Source organism: Argiope bruennichi, chromosome 7, assembly GCF_947563725.1.
Source record: "Argiope bruennichi chromosome 7, qqArgBrue1.1, whole genome shotgun sequence".
Classification (NCBI taxonomy): domain Eukaryota; kingdom Metazoa; phylum Arthropoda; class Arachnida; order Araneae; family Araneidae; genus Argiope; species Argiope bruennichi.
This window is the reverse complement of record NC_079157.1, coordinates 10,253,191-10,281,068: the sequence shown is the minus strand read 5'-3', so window position 1 is coordinate 10,281,068 and position 27,878 is coordinate 10,253,191. Positions and strand designations below refer to the sequence as shown.

The 27,878-nt window shown below is 27.6% G+C and overlaps 2 protein-coding genes and 2 non-coding genes across 5 annotated transcripts; 3 read left to right on the top strand and 1 right to left on the bottom strand.

The window, feature by feature from the left end:
- Positions 1–1,635: 1,635 nt before the first annotated feature.
- On the bottom strand, positions 1,636–21,803 carry LOC129975915 (zinc finger protein 410-like). 2 transcript variants are annotated; one of them, XM_056089201.1, is made up of 8 exons: positions 21,538–21,803; positions 17,187–17,401; positions 16,340–16,490; positions 12,006–12,137; positions 10,980–11,053; positions 10,194–10,297; positions 7,724–7,862; positions 1,638–2,415 (listed from the first exon to the last, which is right to left on the bottom strand). In XM_056089201.1, exons 1-8 carry the CDS (start codon positions 21,762–21,764, stop codon positions 1,733–1,735), a joined length of 1,725 nt encoding a protein of 574 aa, XP_055945176.1. In that variant the 5' UTR covers positions 21,765–21,803; the 3' UTR covers positions 1,638–1,732. The 2 variants fall into 2 exon arrangements, with proteins under 2 accessions (XP_055945177.1, XP_055945176.1); XM_056089202.1 differs by lacking the exon at positions 12,006–12,137 and having other exon boundaries at positions 1,636–2,415.
- A 374-nt stretch (positions 21,804–22,177) lies between these two features.
- LOC129975074 (40S ribosomal protein S4) lies at positions 22,178–26,840 on the top strand. Its single transcript, XM_056087967.1, has 7 exons — positions 22,178–22,285; positions 22,581–22,658; positions 22,755–22,935; positions 23,468–23,565; positions 23,653–23,824; positions 24,397–24,526; positions 26,670–26,840. The coding sequence occupies exons 1-7, from the start codon at positions 22,283–22,285 to the stop codon at positions 26,794–26,796; spliced, it is 789 nt and encodes a 262-aa protein (XP_055943942.1). The 5' UTR covers positions 22,178–22,282; the 3' UTR covers positions 26,797–26,840.
- On the top strand, positions 25,510–25,642 carry LOC129976784 (small nucleolar RNA SNORA16B/SNORA16A family). The gene has a single exon (XR_008785206.1). It is a non-coding gene; the product is annotated as a small nucleolar RNA SNORA16B/SNORA16A family (small nucleolar RNA).
- Positions 25,984–26,116, top strand: LOC129976785 (small nucleolar RNA SNORA16B/SNORA16A family). The gene has a single exon (XR_008785207.1). It is a non-coding gene; the product is annotated as a small nucleolar RNA SNORA16B/SNORA16A family (small nucleolar RNA).
- Positions 26,841–27,878: the final 1,038 nt, after the last annotated feature.

Below are 27,878 nucleotides of genomic sequence, written 5' to 3'. Positions count from 1 at the left end.
TGCTAAATTTTCAGAAATAGAATAAAATATTTGCATTAATATTATTATTGAAGAATTATATATATATATATATATATATATATATATATATATATATATATATATAATTCTTCAAAAAACTTAAATATTTATAAAATTGCAAGCAATCTTTAAGGGTGGGGGGGAAAAGGAAGGATAGAGAAATAAATAACATATTTTTTTTGCCCAATGTATAATTTTCAAATACGCATTGTTCTAAAAAATTTAGAAATTATTCCTGATTAAAAATTTGCATAACTGTACGCATATTTAACCAGTTTCAAGTTATACGAAAAATATTTACAAAATTTATTTCAGAATAATTTCAAGAATTCTACATAATAAGTTTGTTAAAATAAATATATTTCTATGACTAAATAAAGTTTAGATTACTAAAGCGATTTGAATAATAAATTGATCAATATTTTTTTTAATTCCGATAATTAAACTACACTTATTTACTTAGCAAATGAATAAAATATATAATATACATTTAAAAAAATGTGTTAATCTAATACTTTTCAAAATTATTTAACACTGAAGAATGGAAAGGTAATATAAAACTTGTGTTAATCTAAAAATGCTGACTTCATTCAATTAAGACATTTAAATATGAACAGATATCTGTTTATCTTTTTATTTAAAAAGATAAGCAGATATTTAAGTAAACATTTGTTTAAACATATAAATCATAATTTTTAAAAATGCAAGTTCTATTACAGATATAATATCACTCATTTAAATAAATTTTTTAAAGTAGGTATTAGTGAAATTTAATTTTCTTTACAAATGAAACAAAAAAATTAATATAAATACAATCCTAAATTATCATTTTTGCGTAAAGAATATAAGAGCATTAAAAAAAAAAAGTCTTTGGTAATTTTTAAAGAATCTTCAACAAATGATAAAAGAAATAGCAACATTACTAATATATAACAATGATGCATCGCATTTTTGTTATTTATTGTTTAGGTGTTCAATCTAATAAGCAAAAGGATTTTAAACAAAAAGTGTAAATAACTATAAAGTTTTCCTATGACATGCACATCAGCTTCTTAAAATATCGAGATTTTTTTCTACAAAATATATTAAGAAAGAATAAAGAAATACCTTTAAAATATTACAATAAAACAATCTAGTTATTCTTTTTTCCAATATAACTACAAACATTTCCAATACAATTTTTAAAAGTTAATTAGAAATAATTACAGATAAATTAGAAATTTTTAATATTATTTATCATTTAATAATGAGCAATTTAGTCATTTTTGGAGCTATTTTGAGTAATAATAACATTTTTTCACAAAAACAAATTTTAAGAAGAATAGGAAAGACAGTATGAAACTTTTCTTCCAAGATGGTATGAAATGCAAAAGATGAAAAAGATTAAGTAATAGTTTTGTACTCGTCATCCTAACATTTTGAATGACAAATAAAACACAATACATTTTAAAGCAATCATTAAATAATAACAAAGAAATGCTACTACTCTTACAACAATAACAGCTAAAATACCGAGTATAAAAATATGTTATTATTAAAATTGATAAGCGAAGCTCAACTGCAAACATTCATAATAACACTAGCAGACAATTCAAGATATAACAAAATAATATATATATATATATATATATATATATATATATGTATATATTGCAACAAGATAGTTTGTGCATTGTATTCCATGTAATATTTTGTGAATTTTCTGTATAAGTTATGAGTGGACACAACAGCCATTATTAATGTGATGGAATTCTTTAAGTAAAGAACGAGCGTCTTTTCCAAATGAAACAGTACATTCTGCAGGGCATGAACAAGACCCTTCTTCAGTCTGGCATGATGCATCGACCGTGCTTACTGAGTTTTCTTCAGAATAAAGATCATAATTTGATGTTTCTGGAATACTAATGACATAGGAAGCATTATCTGTAGTTACACTAGCATCAACAGTAGTGGAAGTACTAATATCATCAGTTTCATCACGACAATAATGACCCTCCATACCTGGACAACCCATGCAACATCTACCATGAGGTTTGCATTTATCAGGACCACACTTGCAAATGTCTGTTAAGCGAGCTGCAGCAGAAATAATATCCTGAACAGGAATTGAGGTATTTGTAGGGTCAGCCACAGTTTCAGAGTTTGAAGAGTCTAAAGGACTGAGAACTGGTATTGTAGAAAGGGCAGGCATGTTAATATCACTCACACTTAAAACTTGTGGTATTTGAATGGGTTGAACATCTATTGGGTTGGCAATGGTAGCAGCATCAATATCTCCTGCTTGTGTTGATTGATCTACAAAGGTGCTTTCTGCAACAGGGCTCATCACAGGCATAGAGGCTCCTGTTTCAGCAGGAACAGTATTTACATTACCCAAACGGATAACAGCATAAGCTAAAAAATAACAATAAAAAAAGTTTTTTTTAACTGTTTAAGTGATTTTTTAAAACACACACACACACACACACACACACACACACACACACACACACACACATACACACACACACACACACATACACACACACACACACACACACACACACACACACACACACACACACACACACACACATAATTCAGATATTTTTTGATGTCCAATAAACAATTAAATTTATTATTATTTCAATTAAATTATTTTGTTAATTTAATTGTGTAAAAATTAAAATATTTTATTTTATAATCACATGATAAATTTACTTAAGAATTAAAATACATATATAATCTCACTTGAAAAAATCAGGAAGTGTAAAAACAATAACAAGTTTATAAAAAAACCATAAAGTATTATTTTATGTGTAATTGTTAGAGATGTAATTATACCTTTTATAGTAATAAAATGCATTTTGGCATGATTTATTTTTCAGATTTTAATTTTTTTTTTCCTTTTAAATTTAATGTAGTAAGAAATGCCATTTTTAAAAAATCATTCTATGAAATAAATTGTACTAACTATATTTTTACATGCATAAAAATATACTAACTACATTTTTACACACATAATAAAGGAATGTATGTAGTCAGAGCCGGCCTTCTGGGGGAGGGGAGGAGTGCGGCGGATGCTATGCACCGGGCCCCAGGATTGAGGTGCTCCAAAATCATTAAGAACAAAAATAATATTCTGAACTATAATAGAGGAATGGAAAGAAGAGAAGAAAAAATTTCACTTTAAAAATCGACAGGTTTGGAAATATACGGATATATTATTGCCTAATGCAAATTTGTAATATATTGCAAATCTAAGGCAATAATTTATCGTCATTTTCCTCCATATGAAGTAAGACTGATATAGTGTTTGAAAATTAATACTATAAAACATTTAATATTGTTAGATCTTATCATGTTCATGGCAAGAACATATAACTTTGGGTGTCAAAAGAAAAAAAGAAACGCTAAACTTCAAGAAGTTACCTCACCTCAGAAGTTACAATTCGAGCTTCAACTGGAGAAGAAAGTTCCACATAAACTACACTAACTTGAAAAGGAAATGCAGAAACGTGAAATTTGTTGAAGAACTATATATTTATACGAATATGATCGAATCAGAAAATAACGATGAAAATAGCGATATCATATTCCATTAAGTAAATATAAGTTACACATATTTATGGGCAAGTATTATTATAAAGAATAAGTTTAGAATATAACCGAATCTGTATAACAGAAAGGATGTTTTGCGAAGAATCCTGAAGATAGATCGTTTTCCACTTACGTTGTTACGTTAAAGATACGTTTTACTTTTTTTTTTAAATGTCAAATGGTGAAACCAAGCTTCGCAGCTGGTTAATGTATACAAAAACGCAAGACTCAGTATTTTGTTTTTATTGCATACTATTTTCGAAAAGAAGTGGAAACGAACAATCTACACGATTTATAAGGGATTATAATAACTGTAGATAGCTGTCAAATGTAACTCAAGATCATGAGCGTTCTATTGGCCACTTTAATTCGTTTATTGTTTGGAAAGAATTACTAAAACGACTAAATTTATGTTCGACTATTGATAAAACAAATCAAGTTATTATAAACAAAGAAACGGGACGACTGAACTATTTCAAAGAACGTGATTGATTATAATTTGAGCTAGTAATAAATATCCACTTAGAGAAACCCAAGAAATAATAGGAAGCCTTAATAATGGAAATTTTTTTAAGTTTATCGAATTATTAAGTAAATACGATTCTGTGCCAATAAATCATATAAACAGAATAAAAAAATTCAAAAGATAGAATTGTGCATCATTTAACACATAGATCACAAGAACAAATTATTTTTGCATTTGAGAATGAAATTTTTAATAAAATTAAAGACGGTATAAAAGCATCCATATATTATAGTATCTAAATGTACTCCTGATATTTCTCATAAGGAATTTCAGTCATCATTAGGTATAAAAATTTTGAAGAAAAAGATTAACTATAAATGAGTCATTTACAGGGTTTATAGAAATAATTGCTGTGCTGTGACCGGAGAAAGACTAGAAAAAATTCTAAGATTAAGTAAGATTAAAAAGGTTAAGTAAGCTTGATTTAGATATTATGAATTATAGAGACCAGGCATAGACAACGGTAGCAACATGAAAGGAAAATATAAAGTGTACAATATGGAATAATTGCTCTGAATCCTAATGCAATTTATATGCCTTCCCAATTACATTCTTTTAATTTATTAATTTGAGATGCCACTTCCAGAAATGCATATTGTAATTTTTTTGGATATTGCATTGTTTACATTGCTTATTTTCTGCAACTACAAAAAAATGGGGAAATTCTACAAAAATATTACTCTTAAACAGTTATACGGCATGCGTTGGGAAGCCAAAACAGATTCGATAAAAACAGTTTATACACAATTTGAACAAATTTGTAATGTCCTAAAAGAATTTATTGATGCAAATACCGCTCCCGAAACTAAAATCTGTAGGATTCAATACCAGAAGTGCCATTGATTTTATGTTTAATAGTATGGTTTGCAATATTATCCAAATTTATCAATTTGTATAAATTATTTCGATCAAAAGCAATTGTTCTTGGTTGATATAATTTTAGCCAACAAAATTAAAACTGAAATCCAAAATTTAATACATTTTTAGAAGAAGCGAAAGTGTGTAATTTGAATATTTCAGAACATTTTTCTGAAAAACAAAAGGATCATATTCCTATATAGCAAATTAAAGTTAGAAAACCCGATAGAGGAATTTAGATGCTGTTTTTGAACAGTATAATTGATACCCTTATTGCACAAATAAAAGATGGATTTAAGGGTATTTCAAATTAATTCATATATTTCTAAATTAATTATTTCAGTCATTAGAGGAAGTGCTGTGCACTCTTTCAGCAAATTAAAAATTAATAAAGAATTGTCTTCCATCATGCATTGTCTAGAGAAGGCGTAAATGCACTTTCTATATTACACATCAAAAAGGAAATTAATAAAAAAAAAAAAATTGTAATCTGAAAAAAATTAAATTTTCCGAAATAATTAATAGCAAAAATAAACTTGTAATACTAATATATGTTTGTGTTTGTACTTTTTTTTTTACTTTACAAAAAAATGAGGGTCCCAAATAGTTTTTTTGCACCCAAGCCCCTTTATAGAGAAGGCCTGCACTGTATGTAGTCATGCAATTATGCATCTGCTATTTTGACAATATTTTTCTAATTAATTCTACCTTCTGTAGCTTTGTGTACTTCCTATAGATATTCTTCAGATAAATTATATACAGCTATGAATAAAACGAAAATGCTTAAAACTACTGCAGCATAAAATATTTTTGTGTGGAACTTTATATAATAGAATTAGCAAAAGTGTGTCATCTTTTTATAATGTGTTTTCATGCAATACGAAAATACGAAGTATGCATTAATTTCAGATAAACAAAAATTCACTTACTGAAATAGGAGAAGAATTTAATTGTTATTGAAAATTAAATTCTACAAGAAAAGAATAAATTCTAGATTTTTTAAAGTATTTCTTTTAGAATATTTCAAAATTTAGAAAAGCTGAATCCATACTACATTCACACCAGGAAAATTGAATCCACATTATCGATAGAAATAAATTGCAACTTATTTAAGATAATAAAAATATATTAAAAAATCTAATTTAATTCAATGCAGTGAAATGTATACAATATTCTAATAAGGAAGAATAAAAATTATTCTAATATGAAATGTGTGTGTGTGTTCTTTTCTTTGTAACACAAGCGAAAAGTTCTTTCAATTTCTTAGAAACTGAGACAGAATTACAATATTGAATAAAAATTTCATAATTTTTTAAAAATTTATAATAGAATTTCCCAACAACGCCTGTAATATTGAGAAGAGTTTAAAAATATTCTCACTCCTTTTATCTGTGTCAAAATCAGACCAAGCAACTCAGTGGTTTTTTTTAAATAATATTTACAATGATTGATTTATTGATATGTGAATAAAGCTAAGATGAATAAAAATTAGTTTATCTAAATTTCGTGTTTTATTTACATTATTTTATGTTGGATTGTAATAAAGACCAATGAGCTGAAGTCTGCAATTTTTGTTATTTATTCTGATGCATTATATTTCTTAACAGCAATTTTTTTTATTTGTATTTGGTAGTTCATTTTCCCCCCCATTAGTAAATCACTAGTTGTTTCACTCGATTAGATCTTTTCTTAATGATTAATTTTGATTTAAATATTTGTGAAATTTTTTTAATTCATAGAATTTCAAATCTTAATGGTTTATTTTAAAATTTACTATATATATATATATATATATACACACACACAGTGGGTATTAAATGAAAAGGTACGAAACGTCGTAACAACGTAATTGTTAACATATTTGCCTATGCCGCTATGGGAGAACGTAACGAGAGATCTAGGGATGCAATTGCAATCTCATGTGCAAAACGGAGCACGCGCAAGAGAGAGCAGATCCCTTATAAAGAGCGCCATCCAATTGATGTGGCAGTGCATTTTGAAGACAGGATGGTGTTCACATTGCAAAATTCGATGCTTGAGGAACAGCTCGGCATTATCCTTTGTCCATCAAGAGCAAAAGACTGGGGCTACTCATGGAAAGAGTAGTTCTGCTCCATGATAACACATGTCCACAAATCTCCAGGGACATACATGTGGAACTGGCCAAGTTCAAGTGGGAGCAGCTGGTCCACCCACCCTACAGCCCGGACATGTCACCCTGCTATTTTCATGTGTTTGGTCCCCTGAAAAACGTTTGAAAGGGAAGCACTTCAACTTGGACAGCGAACTCAAGGAGACGCTCTGAAGGACTGGGTCTCATCATGGCCACAGGAGTTCTGGGAACAAGGAATCCTTCGACTCCATCAATGGCATCGTTGTGCTCAGGCCTATGGTGTATACTTTGAATAAAGTCTTCATTTATACCCACAGTGTCGTTTTGTACTCTTTCATCTGAATACCTTTCATCTGTGTATATATATATTTTTTATTTCTTAAGCCTTCTGTCAAATTCTGTTACTAAATATATAACAATCAGATATGAGGAATGCTAACAAGATAGCAACCCATCTAGATGGGCACATTTTCTAGCTAAAATATCTTAAAAAAGGGGCTGATACTAATTATTGATCATTCTACGTATTATACAATTTAATTATAATTCATTGCTAAGGCAATTTTATTATTATCCAGCATTCATTTTTTTATCAATTACAAATTTAAAAAAATATTAGTAATTACCTATGACACTTCCATCCGGCATTGTGTTAAAAGTCACTTCTGAACATGGTAGATTGATTAAAGGATTATTTACAGTCACAACTGGCTCATCAACAGAGCCATTCAGCATAGGTTGCGGACTTTCCCCATTTGCAATGCCCTGAAATAGGAAAATGAATGTATAACAGTACATTAAATCTTTTTTAATGAAAATATATAAAGATGTACTAAAACACAATTTTAAAAGTTTGTAAATGATTCTAACTGCATCATATGATCCTCTTTTGAGGCAAAACTGATGAGAATAACACTGCAAGTAAGTAATAAATTTTTGGGGCACTAAAAATGAAGCATTTGTAGTCATACAATAAGTAACATTTCGATTTTTGGTGGGGGATTAGGAACACTGCTTTAGTCTCAACCAGATCAAGAATCTAAAACAATGAAGCTCACATTATGAGAGATAAATTTTTTTCTGCATATATTTAAAAAAAGTCTGAAATAATTCAGAGAATTTTAATAATAAATTTATAAGCTATATAATAATAATATATGAAGTAAACCAATATGAAATCACACAATTTATTCAAAAAATAAATAAAATGATGATAATTACTTAAATAAAAAATTATTAAACCAAGCTTTTAAAATGGGCCAAAAGTATAAAATAATTTTCTTATCCCCATACAAATTGCCCTGAAAAATTGTAATTGCTAATAAAAACATATTGAAAAGTAAGTTCAAGACAATTTTTAATTAAAAAAAAAGCAAAATATGCTTTATGGTTTTAAAAAAATAATAATATTAAAATTTAAACATCATTCAAAAAGCAACTCATAAGGCCAAACTGAAAAAAAAAAAAAAAAAGTGAATATAAGAATTTTAATACAATGCTCAACGTTTTTCTAAATATTAATTTTTTTAAAGAATCCTTAACAATATGTTTAATACTTTCAATGTACATCAGTAAATCAATTTAAATGATAGAAATAATTAAAAAATAACACTGCAATATAAACATAAAAAATATTCGTCTTAATATTTGAATAATTTTTACTATGAGTTCAAATTTTCACAAATTTCTTATTACAAATATTTGCAAGCATTATACTACAATTACAGTACCTAGTTTTAGTTCTTTTTATTTATCTGTGTAGTCATATATATATGTTTAATTGAGAAATATTAATCACAAATTACAGAGATATTTCCCACATTCTATGTATTTACAAATTAAAATAATAATAACTTTTACACAGAAGACTTGCATATATATTACAAAATATAAAACATATAATATTAGTGATAATAAAGAAAAGAATTCAGTCATCTTTTTAAGTTTCTCATTTTCACTGAGATATGTATTAAATATGTAATACAAAATTTGAACATTTAAATTTCTTCTCTTTAATAAGAAATTCTTTAAAATATATAAAATTTCCTTTGGCACACTAGTTATATTGATTCTGTCTAATTCACTAAATTTTTAATGCATAAATTTGGTATTTATAAATTACTCAAAAAGAGTAATTTTAAACATCAAACTGTAATATATATTAGAACCTCAGTTACCATATTAAGTATTTTAATACCTTACATTTATGCTATTTATTGTGCAAATGAATTTCATGATATATTGCTATTAAAAATATAATGGAAAAGAAGAAATGCTAGACAGATGAAAAACAAAAAGATATTTTTTCATCGATCTGGTTCTTCTATTATGATACAGTAGCTTCACCTACTTATTCCTCATGCAAACTATATAGATAATAAACACAATCTTTCTTATTTTTCTTAGACAATGAAAATTATTTGAAATTCATAGCAAAAATAAGATGTATTATTGAAAAAATGGTTCAAAATTTTATTATTGGAATAATATTATGATTATTGTAATTATAGTTTTAAAATTATAATTTTAAGAAAATCAAAATACAGAAAAGAAAAAGAACCAAATTGTAATTAATGAAAAGAATATTATTTTAAATTTTAAAATAACAAAAAAAATATTTTATATACATTAACATTTTGAGAAGCTAATGTAGAAAAACACCAAAATATGGAAGAATTTTTTTAAATTTTCAAAACAAAAGTAAGATTTAAAGCATTGGTTTTAATTCATATTACAGAAACAACAACTAGATTTAAATATATTTTAATTATGGTTGTTATCAATAATGACAATTTTATAATTTTGAAAGCGTTAATTTCATAATCAAACATTTTTTATTGTTAATTCAATTAATATTCATAAAAAGAAAACTGAGATTTAACATTAATGCATAGAAATATATAAAAAATGCATAATAAAGAAAAAGACAAATGGGAGCAATCAATATACAATAATAAAACAATATGAAATTGGTTCCTTTGTCTTTTTTTTATTATTATGCATTTTGTTGTAAAATTCTGCATTGAAGTTAAATCTCAAAGTTATATATATATCATGAAATGATATTTCTAAAGAAAGAAAAAAGAAAAACCTTACTTCTTGTGTTTCTTTTGTATGCTTTAACATATGAGATTTTAGGTTATATTGAGTTGAAAAAGACTTCCCACACAGAATTTCAGGACAAACAAATGGTTTTTCACCTGCAATAATTATGGAATGCTTGAAGACTATTCATGAATATTTAATTACAAACAGGATTAATATGATGTTCATCAACCTTATTACAAAAGGAAAGAATTCCCATTTCAAATGCATACCACTTTACAGTATTATTACAGAAAAAAAATGGTAAATGAAAGAAGGAAATTGGATATTAAGATTTCATTTGAAATTGTAACTATCTGCAAATCTTAGAATATTTGTGGTGAAAGATAGTCAAAAAAAAAAAAAAAAAAAAAAAGCTATATAGAAATGAAGGGAAAAAAAGGCCCTTTAAATTATGAGCTCTTGTGAAAAAATTTGAGCAGAAAATCCAACTAATAAAAAATTATAGAAAAGCAGGGATTTATACGATTATCATATTCATTGCTATGAAACTTGCATATCAAATTTATTTCTTTATAAAAAAATATTTCAAAATGTCTTTCAAAACAATTTTTTTCCCACATGATATACTAGTTACATATACAATATACTTAAAATGAAAATAATTTCATGTCCCATATTTTAAGAAGAATATTACAATGCATAAAATCCTCTTGACGTCTGCAGTTTCATTTTTCATTAAAATATAAAAATCTATTGCAGTATTTCTTTTATAAAAGCAATTAGTATAAAATTAGTTTTTAATTACAACTTTTATAAACAAAAACGAAATATTACCTGTATGAGTTTGCTTGTGCTTTTTCAGGTGATGACTAACTGTAAATGCTTTATCACATCCATCTTCTAAACAACTAAATGAATGTAAATAAGAAGAGATAAAATAATATAAAATCGCTTTTTAAATTAAAATACTCACTATATTCAGATAACAATTAAAAAGAATGATTGATAAATAAGAAAAATGGACCACATGTAACTTTAAGTGAAATTTGTAATGAAATAGTGTGATTTGTTTTACAATAAAAGGGTAAAATGATACTTTTCAAAATATTTTATATTATACAGATATATGTGTGTGTAAACATTAAATTTTTGAAGTAGAATCATAGCCGAAGAAAGAAAAGACACTCTAAATTTTTAACTTCATTTTATTTTCAACTTGGGAGGCATGATTTTTTGTACAAGCAGAAACGATGGGCACAACATGGAAAGACACAAAACAAAATGAGGAAAAGCTAAAAAGAGAGGAAAAATACTTTCCAGTGCTTATATATAATGAGATTTTGATAGAGATTTTCTACATAAGTCAATCAGAGGCAAGGGTTTAAAAAGAATGTGCTTGGCTCGGCAGTTTTTATCCCTTCACTCGGAGCATGGGAATTGCTGACATAAGCATTTTTACAGAGCTTTCTCTTGAATTAATTAAATAGAAATAGTGGAATTGGATCAGGAAATAAGAGAATATTTTAGAATGAAGTTAATATGTGCTGAACTGAGCTAAGAATTAGAAAATTAATTAAAATTAGATTTTAAAATACCAATATATATATATATACACATACATAAAAGGCACATCAGCATTTAAAAAAAGTGAAGCAATTTTAAACTTTGATATAGTACAAATTATTCATACTATTTTCTTCAAAAGCATCACATTAATTTATATTTTAAATATACTTTTGTCAAAATACCAAAAAAAAAAAGCATTTATAGCAAAGCTAGAATATAATTAAAAAACAAATTTAGGAAATTATTCTGCAGTTAATAAGACATTTTATAACTAAAATTATAAGAGAATCTTACCGATAAGGTCTTTCACCAGTATGTATTCTCTGATGCTTTTTTAAATCACTTAATGTAGTAAAATGTTTATTACACCTAGGCTCGCCACAATTAAATGTATTTCCATTATGAATTCGTTTATGGGCTCTTAACCTAGAAAAACAAGAAATTTTAGAGAATCAGTATATATATATAATTTATTAGATAGCATAATCTGTATATTTGCTAACAAAACTTCAAAAGATTTATTCAAGAATTCAGTTTCTTAGAAAAAGAGATGTCCATAACATTGCAAGACCTAAAAACTCCTTATTACAGCAGCCCCCAAGGTTCAATCACTAAGCAACTAAGATATATTACAAAGATAGTGGTGAAATCTTTCCAAAATATAATAAGACTCATAGCTGCAATCTTGGCATAACTCTAAAGCTGTTAAAATAATAAAACACCAACTATACTTAGCCAAGCTAGACCCAATATATTAACTTCTGACAGAATGCTGTCTCCCGTATCTGTAACCATTCTGGTCAATAAACGGTTTGATGGGCATGCTACGGGAATTTTATTAAATACCAAAATATTTACAGTAGGAAAAAAACGCTATGTACAGAATTTACAAACATATAGGAAATGATAATAAAATGTTTACAAGGATTTACAATAAAATGTTTACAAGGATATTACAGTTTACAAGGATTTTCAACTTAGAAAAATTAACGAAAAAATATTTGGAATAATAATATACAGAAAGATAAAATGTATGAAAAAACACATGAAATCTGTGTTCACTTGTTATTATGACATAGTAGATGAGATACAGTTATAAAAATCAAATGGAAAATAATTTGGTTAATGGTAATAAAGAAAAGCCCTGCTTGATATTTATGAATGCAAATGCACGTGAAGAAACTGTGGTGCTTATTTCCTCCCCCTTAGTCTTTGTGAGTATGACACTTGATGTTGAGAACTAGGGAGGCAAGAAAAAATCTCTATTTTCATTGATAAATTTAATTATCCAATAGATTTTTTTTTCCTGGAGAGGAAATAGCTGGCAACTCTTTTCAGCCATTCTTGCACATGGCTTGGCAATGGTTTCTCCATATGCCAAGGATGTGAGGATGCATTCCATAGCATAATAAAGTGCAATCCCAGTACAACTGCAATGATCACTCTCCGACAGATTGAATCTTTTGAGGTTTGCAGGGAAAGACTGTGTTCTGAGAAAAAAAAAAATTATATCCTTTCTGATCCAGTTAGTAGGATGAAGGTTAACTGAAGGCAGGATATTAAAAACTTTTCTGCCTATATCACCATTGCTTCAAAATCTTTGCCATTCCTCTAGTATGTTTTTCCAGAGAAGATCTTTTATATGTGATTTAGAAAGCTTTGTTTGCATATAAAATTGCCCATTTTGCTTTGTATCCTTCACCAGTTGGTCTGCTTTTTCAATACCTATGTTTCCTGCATGCGCTCTTACCCATGAGACTTTAATTATTAGATTTGAAAGAAGGACACTAAAAATTTCTCTTGCTATTTGTTCTGTATTCTTTGGATTAGAGCATGCCATGATATTTGCTCTATTGCCAACATGTATTTTAAAAGTGCTGATGTTTGGAAACTGAAATGCAGTATTGATGTCATTCAATTTGGCAGACTAGTGATAGGACCAGGTATCATTGATCAGGACACATAATACAGCTCCACCTTCATGTTCTGTTTTCGAGTCATCTGTGAAGTTATTGATGTCGCTCATTTGAGATATATTTACAACTTCAGGTTCCAATGAAATTTGTTGGGATTGAGATGCTGTGAAGGGTGAGTAGATCAGCCAGTTGCTTTCTTCTCAACCTCTTCTGGTTAGATCTCTGTTATGTTATGCACAAGAAGAACTCTTATGGCTTCAAACTCTAATTACATGTGCAGGCGTGGAATGCCGAGAAAGGTTTGTAGCACTGCTGTTGGAGTTGTGCGATATGCACCAGAAATATAGAGAAGAAAAGGTCTCTGAATGGAAGAAAGTTTCCTCTTCATTCTGGTGCATATGTTGGGTTTAGAAACCACGCTGAAGAACCTAGGCAAGCATTCTATCAACTACTGTTTTTTAAAGAAGTCTTCTGTGTTTCTGAGAGATTCCCTATGTGCTGCCAGTAATTCTTTTGAGACTTTGATGCATTTTAATGGCCATTCTCATTTTTTTTCTATAGGTTGCAGCCAGTTGAATTGCTCATCAACATGGATTTCTAAATATTTAAAAGATTTGGTTCTGTGGTGAATAGCATATAAGCCAGTTAACAACTCTTCTACCCGAACGATCGTTTTGGTATAATTGTTAAGTTACTGGACTGCTAACCACAAGGTCCCAGGTTATATCCTAGCACATTCACCTATCGCTTCATTGGTGACCTTGGACGATGAACCTTCAACCTTCTTACAGCTGTTGTGGTGCCATCTACCTGCAACCAAAGTCGTCAGGCTCACTTGACGCAACAAATCCAAAAGTCGTCAGACTCACTTGACGCAGCAACCTAAAGCCGTCAGACACACTTGGCGCATCAGCACCTACACACGCTCGCCATAACGCTTGGCGCTATTTAACTGGGTACTGGCCCATTTAGACAACAGCTAATAACCACTCAACATCCATATCGTTCGTCTCACCTCCGACTCACTGGAGGGAGTGTATGTGGTGAATAGCATATAAGCCAGTTAACAATTCTTCTACCCGAACGATCGTTTTGGTATAATTGTTAAGTTACTGGACTGCTAACCACAAGGTCCCAGGTTCTATCCTCACTCACCTCATATTGCTAAAGTTCTTTTGATGATGTCCCCGTTCGATGTGATTCTGGGGCTTCTCGCCATTTTGCTGAACAAAATACTTGTTTTTACAGTGGAAATGGAAAGTTGATTATTTGAACAACAAGAGTTAAATTTGGCTATTGCAAGTTGTGTTTCTCTTTCAAGGCTTTTTTTTTGTCCACTTTAATGACCAGTACAAAATCATCTATGAAGGTTTGGATTGGATATGTATTTACTTCTGACTATATAAAATTAAATAGTGTGTGTGTGTGGGGGGGGTATGTAAGCATTTAATTATAGCAAACATTAAAGCCAAGTAACTTTAATAGTCTTATATCTGTCCTCAGCATTGAGTATATAAGCTATCTTAATGGAATCAAGTCACATGGCATCACAGAGCTATTAAGCATATAATTGACCGGTTCATCTATCTTCCAAATTTCCTAATACTTAACTTCACTTATCCCTTACATAAATTACAAAAATATTCAACAGAGCTCTTCTACATTAGCTTTCAAAAGAGAAATAAAATCATGCAGAAATGAAACTGTGAAAATGGTTTGAAATTCAGTTCAAAGATGTAATCTATTGTTGAAAATTATTTAAAAAGAATGTTCTTAAAACACTGAAAAAATCCAGAAAAAATTGATGCAATATTTAAATTGGTATCATTAAAAAAATAAAATGGCAGAAAATCAATTTTGTGCAGAAATTTTTGGAAGTTGGCCCAGAAAAAAAAATGCCAACATTTTGCTTATGTTTTAATTAGTTAAAATTTCAAGGGGGTGGGGTATTGAGGTGTGCATTCCCACATTCCAAAATCCCAACACATACATGCATTCATTTTTTATAATCAGTAGAGATTCATGATACAAAAACATAAGTGATTCATTAGTAAAATAACATGTTCATAAATTATCCTTTCAAATTTATCATTCAAAACAAATTAAAACCATTTCATATAAATCAATGAAATATATTCATCTGCAACATGGCATACATAAAATATCATCACATCATTCTCTAAGAAAAAATAATAATGATGAAAAGTGTTGTAACTATTTCACTACCAAAAGCAGACAAAAAAAATGACAAATAAAAATGATTCAGTGGCAAATCACTAGTGAATCCATGTGATATTTAACCTTAGAAATGATGGATTTCCACAAACAGATTAGTACAAAAATATTATAACTTAATATATCCAAAAGATTTTTTTTTCCTCCATTAACTTGTAATTTATGTAGAAAGTATTTTATTTATAAATATTAAATTTTTTATGAAACTAAAAAAAACAGCAAGTAGTTTTCTATTTCATATATATATTTATAATCCAAAGTATAATTATATATTATTTTTATCATGGCTAAGTAGTAAAAACAATTCTTTACTTGATTTAAACATAAGTTACTGAGCATTTTTCTAATAAACATATATACATATTTCTAATGGCTTAGAAATTACCTATTGGGTCACAATTAGAGTGGGTATTCTATACATTTTTTTATTTAAATTCTAGATAACATGAAATTTAAAAAATTTATTTACAATACTACCTGTATCGAGTGCTAAATGCTTTTTCACATCCATTGACATCACAACCATATGGTTTTTCCTTCGTATGCACTCTAACATGAATTCGTAGACTGTAAGAAGAGAGAAATGTTTTTCCACATCCTTCTTCTGTACATATAAATGTATATTCCCCTAAAATCAGTATAATAGAATTTAAACATAAATTTGTTTTGAAATATCATAAAATACTGCCAAATCATATATTGATAAGAAGAAAATTATAGTTTCCATACTAATATTTTTGTACTATTAAGTATCAAATGCATGTAATTCAATTACTATTATACAAACATCCACCAGATCACTTTTTACAATTGATCATAAAATTCAGAAAATTCCATGTTCTTCAAAAAGATTATGTCAGCGACCTAATCAAGATTAACAAAATCTAGCAAGCTGCTTGATTTCATGAGTAAGTAATGAGTATTTAAATTACAAAAATCAATATGATAATTTTTCTGAATATATTAATTTAACCTACATTTAAAGAATGGCATAAGGCATTAATTCTTTCCAAATTAAATGTTTTATTTTCTTAACAAAATTGCTATTAAAGCCTAATCTATAGTAAATTGTTGGCATTATAAATTATAATAATTTGGCTAAATAATTCTGAAAATATAATTTTAAATTAATAATATTCAAAAATATGTTAATAAGTAACTCTCAAAATGCAAAATGTTTAAATTGATAGCAACTGAAATATGAAATTTATATTCAATAGAAAATAGTAGAAATTTTATACATTAAATAAAATATTGCTGGAAACAAAATTTCTTTCATGTTGACTCATTTATGAGCCTTTAATAGTACAAATTAAATAAGTACCTTTATGTCTCTTCTGATGAGTTTTTAAGTTTCCTGCAGTACTATAAGTTCTTTCACATCCATCAAAATCACAATGAAATTTTTTGAACTCTCTTTCATTTGTTTTCTGATTTCGGCTTTCAACAGTAAGGGTTGCATGAGATAAATTATCAGGCATATCATCGCTCCTTATTTGCATGCGTATTTGATCTTTTGTTATAGTATGTTCAATATACCTATAAAAGAAAGTAAATCAAGAAAAAAGTTTTTATTTTAACATTAAAGAAATAAATAAATTCTAAAAATAAAACATGCTTTGATTTCTTAATAATGAAAAGAATTTTATGATGAATTCATCTTATAGTAGATTCTCTAATCCAATCCATAAGGGACTGGACATATGTCGAATAATAATATCCGGTCTGTAAAGAATTATATAGATATCACTGAATTATACATTTTTCTACATATGAAGAATTAATAATATGCTAAGGTGAAAATTATGTTGAGGTATGTTGAAACATGTTAAACAGACAAATTATGTACTGAAAGAAGGAAAGTTTAAACTTTTAGTTGGAAAAAATTCTCATCATTAAATAATATTTCCAAGAGGAACATAAAACTAATGAAAGCATTGGATTAGAAAGAATTTACGATGTACACAGCCACAGGAGGTATTTCTTCTTTTTTTTTTAAAAAAAAAAAAAATTTCCTGAACAAAATTAGGTACTTATGTATAATAGCAGTTCTTAGATTTAACCACTGAGCAGTTGAAATATACACAAAGATGGTTACAATACATTAAATAGAGTTTGGCAAAATATTAAAAGTTTTGAAGTAAGCCTAGGGTCAGCTATAATTTTTAAGTATCCAAAATTAATATCCAAGATTTTTAAAGCAATACAATTGCTCTATTTTGGAACTCTCAACTTATCACTAATAACTTTTGAATACTGGATTGCTATCACTAAATAACATAGCAAAATAGTTAGTTTAATATATTTTTAAGCATTGGCCCTCTCCTAAAAAAACAGTCACTAACTAGTGAAATTATAATTAATATTAAAATAATAACAACAACATAGTGAAAAATAATATTAGCATTTTTATCAAATATGTAATTGTCTAGCATCATCCATTCTAATGATTCTAATGTTAAAAGACTTTCATATATAGATTAAATTTCTTATCAAAATTATCTAAATAATTATTTCCCTATAGAACTTCCAGGAGAAATTGGCCTGCATTTGTGCCTGATCAGAAGGAAAATCCCCAGCATCAGTCTAACTGTAAATAGCAATACTCTAATAAAATAACATCTACCTATTTTAAACCATGTTAAATTAGAGCATACCCACGACAAAACTTCTTCCTCCAATCTAAATTCCTCTGCCAAGTAATATCAGAAAAAAAATGTATATACCTTTGAAGAAATTATAATGAAACAAAATATATCTCCCAGTAAATTGCTGAGACAATTTAGATTTATTTTAAACATAAAAAAAAGACAGCCGCAGACATGGCCATGACATTCATGCATTTTTCAATAATGTTTATTCTTTGAAAAGGTGATGCTCATTATTTAAAAGGTTGAAAATGTAATGAGAAAGTAGAATTTAAAAGAAAATCTCCCTTAAAAAATAAACCCTTCAACAAAAACTCGATCATTATATTTATTTAGCAATCATTATCATGGCTGAATTAAGCTCACTAGGACAATACAAATACTATACAATACAAATTTCAGGGGCTACCTTTTCCCCTCTCTAACCTTGTACACTACAGACTTCTTATTAATTTTAATTCTGTATCTATGTAGCAAATTCAAATAAAATGGCAATACATTTAATTATGAATTCTTTTCAAAAGTGTTTAAGAATTTTGCATATAAAATAAAATCAAGATTAAGTTTTAAAAGAAACAATAAAAACTTCTGAACAAAAATTAAATATAATTTAAATATAGATTCCGACATTTTTCAAACCATAGAGCAGGATACATTTTTTAAATTTTTAACAACATAAAATTAAATATAATTTAAATATAGAATTCAACATTTTTCAAATTATAGAATAACATACATTTTTTAAACAACATAAAATAAAACTAGGGAAAAATAATTAAGTATATTAGCATAACATTCTAACAAAATGATTTTAATTTGAACTAGTTTAAGTATAAGACCCTCATAAATTAAACAAAAGAATAAAACTAACATATAAAATATTGCAAATATTATATTGAAATTTCAAGGCCATTAAGCAACTGCTTAATTTGTCTATTTGATAATCCAGCTCTAAACATTATTTATTAAATAACATTGATAAGAGTAACTTAAAATAACTACATCTTGATCATGAAGTTCTACTTTACTTAATTGTGGCATAATTTCTTATTTTCAATGAAAAATTCCTATTTTATGCTTCTGCTTTCATTATTAACAAAAACAAAGGTAATAAAAAAAAATGGTGCATTAACTAACTAAATTTTGATATGCAATCATTTAATGCCTTGCAAGTTAATAATTTTTTTGTAGCACTTTTGAACTGTTATGCTATTGCTGCCATTCTCGCCAAATTCGGCCATTTCGCTAAAATTTGGCGATAAACTATTTTTTTGGTGAAAATGGCTGTAATAAAAGCTCCTCCCACTAACTTATTTGATAAGGAAAAAAAGGTATAAATTATACCAGAACTTTTTTTGTGATCCTTAATAGCCTGTAAAAATTTCAATGCATTACCAAGCTTCTTTTTTACAATTTGTAATTGATAATTTAAGATAAAAACAGGATTTTCTATGAATGAACAACACAGAAAATTTATTTTCTTACACTGGGTTTAAAGGCAAGAAATCTTTCCCTTTTATTGTCTCAGGACTGAGTTATACATAATAATATTACACTTAGCCACTCATGCATTATATTTGGCACATTACTTCTGGCAAAATAGATCCTATTATATATGCTTAATACAGCAATCGCACTCATCATTTAGAAATTCATGACTGATTCTGCCAAATATTTCATGGGAAACAAAAAAGAAAAGAAAAAACTTGTTTATATGTAAATGTCAATTTTTCAACCTCACATTTGGGATTGCATCTTGGGAGAGGAAGGAATGAAAGGCATGAAAAGTAGATGGCTTCTTCATTCAAAATAGCTATTTACTGGGGATAAAAAATTTGCATATTTCCAACAAGGCAATTAATGCTGCGAAGCAATTTTAGAATTTTTTCAGAAATTTGTAACTATGTAAAATTTTTTGACAAAAATTAAAAAAATCAAAATTGCTTTCTAGGATTTTCTCTAAAATAGCAATTTTTAAATACTTTTAAAATTTAATTACATTAATCAGCTGAAATTAAAAATAGTTAATTTCTGTCCATAGCTAGGATTGTTACCTAAATGATATTCAAACATAATTTTAGCAATATAAAAGAAAAATCTTGGAAAAATATAGTAAAGAAAACTGTTGGTTTCCAGTGCAGAAATATATATCTAAAAATGAAGATTATCTGTATTAAGTTTACCTTCGATTTTGGAAGCTTGGAATAAATATTTTTGGATAAGAACAGAAAGATCTGGTATAATATTAAATCATTCATAAAATATAATAAATTAATATTTTAAAGCCGTAAAATCTTACAAATATATTCATTTTTCCCTCAACAGATAGTAATAATTTTATATAAAAGAAAAATTACCATTTGAAGAAAATTTGGATATGGGGCAATGACTTCAGTTATTAAAAACTTTCACATTCGCGAGACCTTACACATAAGAAAGAATCAATAACTTTTAAATAAAAAGTTCAAATAAATGAAAACCATATCAAAAAATTATTAATAATATAAAATTTCAAATCAATAACAAAATATAAGTAAGTAAGTTTTATTTTGTAAATAATTTATTTATTAGAGGAATATTGCAAAATAAAAAAACTGATAGGAATAGACCCAACTAGATGTCCAACATTGTTTGACTATTTCAATATCAGTGTAATCACTATATTAAAAAAATAATAGAACAGCTAATGCTTCCTTTTTTTTTCCCTAAAAGCAAAATTACTACATAATCAATCAATTCTAGGTTATTTTATTTTTCTAAGATAATTAGTAGTAGAAACACTCTTCCCTCAGGAAAAAACGCGCAATCCATAATTAAGGAAGAAAAAAAGGAAAACATAACAGTTATAAAATCATTGGATTATTACTTTAAAAACACAAATAAGGTGAAAATGTAAAAATTACTTTTATTCAAAACATTACAAAATACATTGCAAATTCAGTTCACTAAAATAATTAAAATGCCTGATTATGACAACAATACTTTGAAAATAGTGATATATAAGCGCAAGAAGTTAGAAATACTAACCCCGAATCATCGAGTTCGGGTATGTTCTCCAACATATCTTCAGGAGATTCAAAAGAATCATGATATTGAAGATCAGAACCACTAAATTCTCCATTTCTTTGACTATTTTGTGTCGAATATACATGATGTAAACTTTCAGGGCTTTCAATTAATTGATCGAAATCAATTGGAACAACACTATATTCAGATTTATTGAAAATATTATCTTCGCTGTCATCAACATCCATAATTCCGAGAGAGAAATTTGCAGAAATATGTTTATCGCTCGAAATCTATTTCAGACGAACAACAACAATGAAAGTTGAGATGTTGTAAGGTTTATAAAATAATAAAGTAAAATAATAAACCAAATCCAAATTGGCTATTAACTAAAGTAAAATATTTATTTTTGGAAAATTTAATTTGTTTAACATAAAAAAGTTATAAAAATTAATTTGAAAATTGGAATGAAAATCTCAATTTATGCTTCAAAGGCATATTATTTTTTTCAATATTAGGTACCCAAATAAATTTTAAGATAAACTACTATATATATAATTTTATGCATGCATCTAGAATTAATTTATAAAAGCTTTTTTAATTTTAAAAGCCTACAGTGTCATTTAATTGAAATTATGTGAATTATTTTTAACCATAGCTGTATCTTTCCTTTCATTTGTTCAATTCATACTTTGGCAACACCTTGTCAAGCCGTAGCCAACAGAGAGTTTTATCATCGTGTAATGTCTGTATTCTAAATTAAAAAATGGTAAGATCGTCGTTCAATCAATTTCCATCACTTTTTAGAACTATTCTAATATTTCCGTTATTGATTATTTTTAATTTTAAAAAGTATATGAATCTGTATTTACAATAATTTTTGTAAATCTTTATGATTTATTATCTATACACTACCTTTATCGTTGTATGCAGAATTATGCTGCCGGAAGGTTATGGATGATTTTTAGTAAATTTTAAAGAAATGTTTAAACATGTATACATATCATTGTTAAAGGATGGAAAAGAATACGAAATAAATCTAACTGTATTTTATTTGCTGATAGGCAAGAGGTCCGAAGAAACACTTGAAAAGACTAAATGCTCCCAAATCATGGATGCTGGACAAAATTGGTGGCGTTTTCGTAAGTAAATATTTTTGTACGTCTTGTTCGATTATGCGTTTAAAGTTCTATTTAAAAGTTGTCAATTAATTTAAAATGTAAATATTTGCTTTTTAGGCACCAAGACCCAGCACTGGCCCCCATAAACTTAGAGAGTCTCTACCATTAATAATCATGCTAAGAAACAGGTTAAAGTATGCTTTGACCAATTCTGAAGTAACAAAAATTGTTATGCAACGTCTCATTAAAGTAGATGGAAAAGTGCGTACTGATAGCAACTTCCCTGCAGGCTTTATGGGTAACTATTTGATTTTATTGTGAATTTTACTGAATATTGTGTTATCCTTTGTTGTGTTATACTATTATTAATGTCGTATTGATTTTTGATTATTTGAAATTGATACAAGTGACAGTTTAAAATATAGCCATGATATATTTAGTGTAAATATGAAAATAATGATTTTGATTTTTTTTAAAAATTTGGTATTTATGTGTAGTAACTAAATCCAGTTAATGAACATTAGTTATGATAGTTAATTATTAGCATGCTGCCTTTGGCAGTTGTTTGCTAATATGCAGTTTATATATAAATTCCTAGATTTTTTTAAAGAAAAGATTTTGACATATCTTGCAAGTTACGTTTTGTTAAAAATTTTGAAATCAAATTAATGACCTGTGGATCAATTTTTTAAAAAATTGAATCAGGTGGCAAAATGAATTGAAGGTAAATTTCTTATAGTAAATTACACTTCTTTTTATTGCTATTGAAAAAAGCATTCTTTCAAAAAAATTTGTGATTCAAATTTAATGTTATAATTTATTTATTTTAGATGTTATCACTATCGAAAAGACTGGAGAATTCTTCAGGCTTCTGTATGATGTAAAGGGTAGATTCATTTTGCACAGAATAACAGCTGAAGAAGCAAAAGTAATTTTTTCATTTTTAATAATTTTTCTTAGTCCTTTATGTTTATGCTAGTATAACTTTGTAACAGTTTTTATTTTATGTTTACAGTATAAACTCTGCCGTGTGAAACGAGTCCAAGTTGGTCCTAAGGGTATCCCATTCTTAGTAACACACGACGGTCGAACAATAAGGTATCCAGATCCTCTTATCAAGGTCCATGATACTATTCAGCTGGATATTGCTACAGGAAAAATTATGGATTTTATTAAATTTGATATTGGTATGTTGAGGTTATATATATAAATATGAACCTAATCATTACTCACTATTTTAATTTATCAGTTTGCATTTTGCAAGATTTAAAGAATTGGAGTTTTCATTAATATTTTTTAGAAATTGTAATCATTGATTACATAATTAAATTTACATATTAACTTTGACTAAAGTTCTAGTTTCTTTAATATTCAGGATTATTAGTTTGCTATAAATATGAATTAAAAATATTTTATGATTTTCAATACCTTCTACTGTGGTTTTATCAGTTATAGTTTAATTGTATGTCTTCTCTCCTATTAAGAATTTGTAGGACATATACCATCTCGTTTACATTAAATGCATCATTATGATATCCACTTACAAAATATTTATGTAGTATTGTGGCTATTGTCTAAGTCTCTCAAAGACAAATTGTTTGGGTGATAAAGATATAGCCAAATATTAATCACTTTGGATTTGGTCGCATGATTCCTATAAATTAGATTTGTGCATAATTCCTCAGTTACAATTTTAATTTAATTTTTATGTCAAAACTTAATAAAGTATTGTGTTTAAATTTAATTTTACTGATCACAGGTAATTTGGTCATGGTGACTGGTGGTCACAACTTGGGAAGAGTCGGTACCATCACATCTCGAGAAAGACATCCTGGTTCTTTTGATATTGTCCACGTGAAAGATTCACAGGGACACAGCTTTGCTACCAGGTAATTGTTTTGGAAATATTAAAGTGTCCTAACAATGATTTATATTTAACCACTTCGTACCTTGTAAAAAAACATAATCTGAATGAAATGATTTATATTTCATAATGTGTTTATTTAGCAGTGATGAATATACCTACATTGTTTGAATTGATATGATATAAAATTATATCTGAGCTAATTAGCTGCTATGAATTGTGTTTATTTTTATACTGACTTAAATGATCAGATTACTTACCTACATTGTATGATATCATATGATTAAACTTTGATCTGATTGATGTTCAGGTAAAAACTCTTTTCTATCTTTATTTTATTAAATGACAAGCTCCATTACATTTTTGTTGTACTCAATATTCGCAGAAATACGCTATTTTATTCACCAGTTGGTGAATGATTTCTCATGGGCTTATATTGAAACCACCTTGGCATTCTTTTGCATAAGTGGTCAGAAATAGGCCAAAATGAATGTCTTTACAATTGGTCGCATGTCCTCAGTTTTTAGGAGTTCATGCATTACCCATGTAAAGGACATCTTATTTTAGATAAGAAAAGGCATATAACTATAATATTCTATATACACACTTGCAATTTGTACTGCTTGTGTAGGTTTTAGTGTTAGATTTTTTAAGACATCTATTTTATTGTATTTAAACTAACTAGACAGTAATAAATATGCAAGTTCCACAATTTTTTCCCCCCTTAACTTTTGTTATCGATTAGTTTATATGTTGCTGAAAGATACTACAGATATTTGCTGACTAAATGATGATCAAAATTCTTACCTACATTGTATGATATCTTATGATTTAAAACTTTTTTCTGAAGTTCAGCTGAAAATCTGTTGCATTATCTTAAATAATGTATTTAAATTTTCCCATGAAAGACTCAAATGTATAATTTCTATTGCATTGATATATTGTAACAATTAATAAATTGAGTGAATCCTTTATTATTAAATTATTTGATAGCTGGTGCAAGATTTCTTAGGCTTATATCGAAGCCACCTATGCTCTTGTGTTTAGGAATGGTCAAAAATAAGCCTAAATCAAGTCTTTGCATTTGGTCGCATGTCCTCGGTTTTTAAGAGTTCATGCATTACCCATGTAAAGGACATCTTATTTCTGATAATGAACATACTCTGTGTGTTTGAGAACAAATTTTTAGTTATTGCTTAAATGAGGAAACACCTTGCATTTTTGTCTTTGGCTCTTCTATATTACTGCTAAATATCCTACTGACACTAGCTAACTAAATGATGATTTAAATACTTACCTACATTGTATGATATTTTGTGATTAAATCTTGGACTGAAGTGCAGCTATGAAACAGTAGTGATATAAAAAAAATGCATACTTCAGTGTAATGGTGATGCAATCATTGATATTTTGTCATAGGAGAGGAAGTCATTTCGAGTATTCTCCATTTTATTGGTATTTTAACTTTTATTGGTAAACTTTCCTGGCTTATATCGAAGCCACTCGGGCATTTTGCCTTTTGATGGTCAAAATTAAGCCAAGATTAAAAACTTTGCATTTGGTCGCATGTCTTCCGTTTTCAAGAGTTCATGCATTACCCATGTAAAGGACAATTTTCTTAAAAGAATGTGTATATAAAAATAGTGCTCATTTGCAATAAATACAGTACACTTATCTTGTGTGCATGAAGATATTTTTTAATTATATTGGTATCGAAAATTCTATACCAAATCTATTATACAATATCTGCCAAGTTTTGATGATGAAAACATTTTGATGATAACCATGATTGTATTGATTAGTCTTTCTGAGAATACTTGAATATTTAATTGTTTCATATGGTCTTATTTTACATTATATAAAAGAAAGTTAGTCTTAATGATGAAAGCTTTTTATGATAAACCATGATTGTTTTGATTAGTCTTTCTGACAAGACTTGATTTATAAATTATACAAAAAGGATCCTTTATTTGTTAATGTTTTTAATGATGAAAAATGCTGTTAAGTCTTAATGATGAAATCTTTCTCATGATTTACAATGATTGTTTTGATTAGTCTTTCTGAAGAGACTCGATTGATGTATTTTAACGTGATAGGTGTATTTGTTTTATATTGTTAAAAAAATTATCTATTTTCCGATGTTTATGCATTTTATTTTATTTGTATAGGTTAAATTATGTGTTCGTCATCGGAAAGAGTAACAAACCATTCATCTCCCTGCCCAGAGGCAGAGGTGTCAAACTCTCTGTTGCAGAAGAAAGAGACAGAAGGTTGGCTGCAAAATCCCAGCACTAATGTAATAAATTGAAGGAAAAAAATAAAAACTTTTCAAAAAATTGTATGATGCACATTTTTGTATTGTTTAATGTGTAATGAACAAAAAGCACCCTTGGATTGTAATTTCTTATTTTGTTTTCACTGAATTCATGTATGGTAAGTATTTAGATAGTATTGGAGAAGTTTGTTGCTTAGACTGTATTCAACGTAGGATAATGGGTTAAAGAAAAATAAGCAGATTGGTCTGATCAATGGAAAATAAGAATACTGCAGAATGAATTTGGTGCACCAAAGAGATACATCGAGCATAGGAGAAGCTCCTCTAAAAAAGATACAGTGAAGCCTCTTTAGTTGTTTGCACGTTCGATTGTTTTTGTCAATATGTTGTTCATGAGCGATCTCTTGAATAGTCTGTTTAAAAGGATTTTCTTTGCTACGCTTAATTCATTGCTGTGTGAAATTACGTTAGTTGATAGTGCAAAATTTTGTATGAAGAAATTAACATGAAACCTTAGGTTTTCAACTATCATTTTTTTTTGTCTCGGTTTATTTGAAAATTTCTAATTGTTAGAGCAATATTAACAAATTTTAATTTATATAAAACCCTTCTAAATGTAGCATTTAAAATTTTTAAGAAGGAAAAAAAAATAAGCTTATTCTTTAGCGTTCAGATTCTATCATTTTGATAATGATTTTTCTCTTTTCCATCTTTTAAATAATTTTGTGTTTCCCATAAAAATCTTTATACATACAGAAGTTTGCCCCGATTGACAGAACAACATACGGTACAAACCATTGAAGTTAGGAGCATGAAAAGTGGTAAAGTTATTTCTTGAGTATTTGAGGCTTACTAGGAACGGATTTTTCAATATTTTAATTAGAATAATGAAAAAATAAAACAGGAACTTTTAACTTAACTTGTTTTTACCATAATGTCAAAGCATATTATCATACTAGTTATATTTGTATTGTTTTAGAAGGTGACTTTCTCTTGATATGAATTTTATTTAAACAAGTCTTTTTAATTTAGTAATGTTTGGAGAATTTTGGATATAATTTGTAACAATTTTTATTGTAATGAAATTTAAAATGTTATCATT

Excerpts from the sequence above, each read along its gene's own strand:
- LOC129975915 (XM_056089201.1), bottom strand. The coding sequence starts at position 21,764 with ATGGATGTTGATGACAGCGAAGATAATATTTTCAATAAATCTGAATAT. Across the intron at positions 17,402-21,537 it reads CCCGAACTCGATGATTCGGG|GTATATTGAACATACTATAA; the intron begins GTTAGTATTTCT and ends TTTCTTTTATAG. Across the intron at positions 2,416-7,723 it reads GCCGGATGGAAGTGTCATAG|CTTATGCTGTTATCCGTTTG; the intron begins GTAATTACTAAT and ends GTTATTTTTTAG.
- LOC129975074 (XM_056087967.1), top strand. Across the intron at positions 23,566-23,652 it reads TAACAGCTGAAGAAGCAAAA|TATAAACTCTGCCGTGTGAA; the intron begins GTAATTTTTTCA and ends TTATGTTTACAG. Across the intron at positions 23,825-24,396 it reads TTTTATTAAATTTGATATTG|GTAATTTGGTCATGGTGACT; the intron begins GTATGTTGAGGT and ends TACTGATCACAG.